The 3238-nt window shown below is 44.1% G+C and overlaps 1 protein-coding gene across 1 annotated transcript in view; it reads right to left on the minus strand.

Moving 5' to 3' along the window:
- Positions 1–3238, minus strand: part of HSCB (HscB mitochondrial iron-sulfur cluster co-chaperone) — a 17871-nt gene that overhangs the window by 3533 nt on the left and 11100 nt on the right. Inside the window, exon 5 of the mRNA XM_011934828.1 lies at positions 2206–2253. Coding sequence (XP_011790218.1) covers positions 2206–2253 — 48 coding nt within the window. The remainder of the gene's footprint in view (positions 1–2205; positions 2254–3238) is intronic.

Below are 3238 nucleotides of genomic sequence, written 5' to 3' on the forward strand. Positions count from 1 at the left end.
GCTCACTGCAATCTCTGCCTTTCAAGCGATTCTCCTGCCTCAGCCTCCCAAGTAGCTGGGATTACAGGCATCTGCCACCACACCTGGCTACTTTTTGTATTTTTAGTAGAGATGGGGTTTCAACCATATTGGCCAGGCTGGTCTTGAACTCCTGACCTTGTGATCCGCTGGCTTTGGACTTCCTAAGTGCTGGGATTACAGGCTTGAGCCACTGCGCCCGACCCTATGTCAAAATTTCTATCCTTTTTTTTTTGAGATGGAGTTTTTCTCTTGTCACCCAGGCTGGAGTGCAATGGCGCAATCTCAGCTCACTGCAACCTCTGCCTCCCGGGTCAAAGTGATTTTCCTGCCTCAGCCTGCTGAGTAGCTGGGATTATAGGCACGTGCCACCATGCTGGGCTCATTTTTTTGCATTTTCAGTAGAGATGGGGTTTCACCATGTTGGCCAGGCTGGTCTCAAACTCCCGACCTCAAATGATCCGCCTGCCTCAGCCTCCTAAAGTGCTGGGATTACAGATGTGAGCCACTGCGCCCAGCCCATTGTTGCACTTATTATTTTGAACAAACTTAACTGTTAGATCAATTAAAAAAATAAAAGTTTTAATTTTACATTTACTTATTCCTTTCTCCAATGGTTTTCCTTTCTTTATGTAGACCCAAGTTTCTGACCTATATAAATTTCCTCCACTCTAAATAAATTCTTTTTTTTGAGACAGAGTCTCATTCTGTCACCCAGGTTGGAGTGCATTGGCGTGATCTCAGCTCACTGCAACCTCTGACTCCTGGGTTCAAGCGATTCTCCTGCCTCAGCCTCCTGAGTAGCTGGGATTGCAGGTGAGCGCCACCACGCTGGCTAATTTTGTATTTTTAGTAGAGATGGGGTTTCACCATGTTTGTCAGGGTGGTCTCGAACTCCTGACCTCGTGATCCGCCCACCTCAGCCTCCCAACATGCTGGGATTACAGGCGTGAGCCACCATGCCCGGCCAATCAATTATTTTAACATTTTTTTACAAGGCAGGTCTCCTGTCAACAAATTTCCTCAAATTCTTTTTTTTTTTTAGATGGAATCTTATACTTTTATCCAGGCTGGAGTGCAGTGGTACGATCTAGGTTCACTGCAACCTTCACCTCCCAAGTTCAAGTGATTCTCCTGCCTCAGCCTCCTGAGTAGCTGGGATTACAGGCACGCCACCACACCCGGCTAATTTTCTATTTTTAGAAGAGATGGGGTTTCACCATGTTGGCTAGGATGGTCTTGATCTCTTGACCTCTTGATCCACCTGCCTCGGCCTCCCAAAGTGCTGGGATTACAGGTGTGAACCAGCGCGCCCAATCCAAATTCCCTCAATTTTTATTTGCCTGAGAATAGCTTCATTCCTCCTTCAGGTTTCTTTTTTTGTTTTGAGGAGTCTCGCTCTGTTGCCCCAGCTGGAGTGCAGCAGTGCAGTCTCGGCTTATTGCAACCTCAGCCTCCCTGGTTCTAGCGATTCCCCTGACTTAGCCTCTTGAGTAGCTGGGACTGTAGGCACATGCCACCACACTCAGCTAATTTTTTGTATTTTTAGTAGAGATAGGAGTTTCACCATGTTGGCCAGGCTGGTCTCAAACCCCTGACCTCAAGTGATCCACCCACCTCACCCTCCCAAACTGCTGGGATTACAGGTGTGAGTCACCATGCCCGGATCACTTTTTTGATATAGTTTGTTTCTCTAGCAAGGCAGAAATGTCGATTCTTTTTTTTTTTTGAGTCAGAGTCTTGCCCTGTCGCCCAGGCTGGCGTAGTGGCACAATCTCGGCTCACTGCAACTTCCGCCTCTCTGGTTCAAGCGACTCTCCTGCCTCAGCCTCCATAGCAGTAGCAGCTGGGACTACAGGCGGTGTGCCACCACGCCCGGCTAATTTTTGTATTTTTAGTAGAGATGGCATTTTATTGCGTTGGCGAGGATGGTCTCGATCTCCCGATCTCGTGATCCGCCCACCTCGGCCTCCCAAAGTGATGGGATTACAGGCGTGAGCCACTGTGCCCGGCCCAGAAATGTATTAAAGGCATTTTTTAAAGGCAGAAATGTAGATTCCAAGTATTTCATATCTCCCAACATAGCTATCATAGGAAGGTATATCATAGCTAGTTATTGAATGAATGGCTATGTCTTAGTGCTTGGAATTTCTTTCCATATTTAAGAAAGTCAAGAAAAGAAAGTACCTTGTTCAAAAGCACTGCTCACATCGTCAGTAAGTTCTTTCTGTTTAGCTGAAAAAGAAAACCATTCTCTTAATTTTTCCACTGAAATAGACTCATAATATGAAGACAATACATATACTTTGTAATCATGCTGGTTTGAACACAACAAAGGAGGAAGTTTGTATTCAAGGGTAAGGCTTCATAACCTTTGTCTGTGCGTGTACCATGAAGGCAGCTGCTGTTTAGCAGAACTCTGGCTGACCCTAATAACACTCTGTTTTTCTACCCATGAAAGGTCTGAGGAGCAATCATCAAGGCTTATAAAATGGCTATAGAATCAGTTAAAAAAAAAAAAAGACAAGGATATACTGATTATCTCCACAAAACAGTTTGGGTCTTCGACATTTCAGCAAGGAGAATATTAACATGCTGGGAACACCTATCAGTAAAGCATTACTGAGTGTTTCCGGCAACCATTTGCAAACTGTATGGCCTCTCAGGAAAATGAAAACATTTACATCATGTTGTGTCATAAGAGAAGATGCCAAACAAAATAAAGCAGCAGCTATCTCATATTTCTCTTGATTCCTTGTTAGAAAATGAGGAATTTTCCAGTAATCTCATTTCCCAGATATAAATAGTATCAGTCATTTATATGGTGTTGTCTTTCAAAACACTATCAAATACATTATATCCCTAAGGTAGGAAATGACAGGTATTGGGGGGAATTGTCCCATGGGTGATGAGTGGAAGATCTGGGAGCAGAATCCAAGTCACGTGACTCCTAGTCCGGTGTTTGAAACTCACCTCTCAGGTAGCAGTGTAGTGTCCACAAAAGAACAACAGACTAGGAACCTGGAGGTTCTTAAGCCTGACCCTAAAATTAACTAGCTCTATGCCTTGAACATTCATTTTACCTAGGCCATAACAGATACCTTACAGGAGAAAATTTAGGAATTAATCTAAATTAAGGTCAGTGAGCTGCTCAAAGTCAAATGTTTACTATAGGGCTAGAATAAGTGTTTTTTGTTTTTTTTTTATGAGACGGAGTTTC

This window comes from Colobus angolensis, unplaced genomic scaffold, assembly GCF_000951035.1.
Source record: "Colobus angolensis palliatus isolate OR3802 unplaced genomic scaffold, Cang.pa_1.0 Scaffold139, whole genome shotgun sequence".
Taxonomy (NCBI): Eukaryota; Metazoa; Chordata; class Mammalia; order Primates; family Cercopithecidae; genus Colobus; species Colobus angolensis.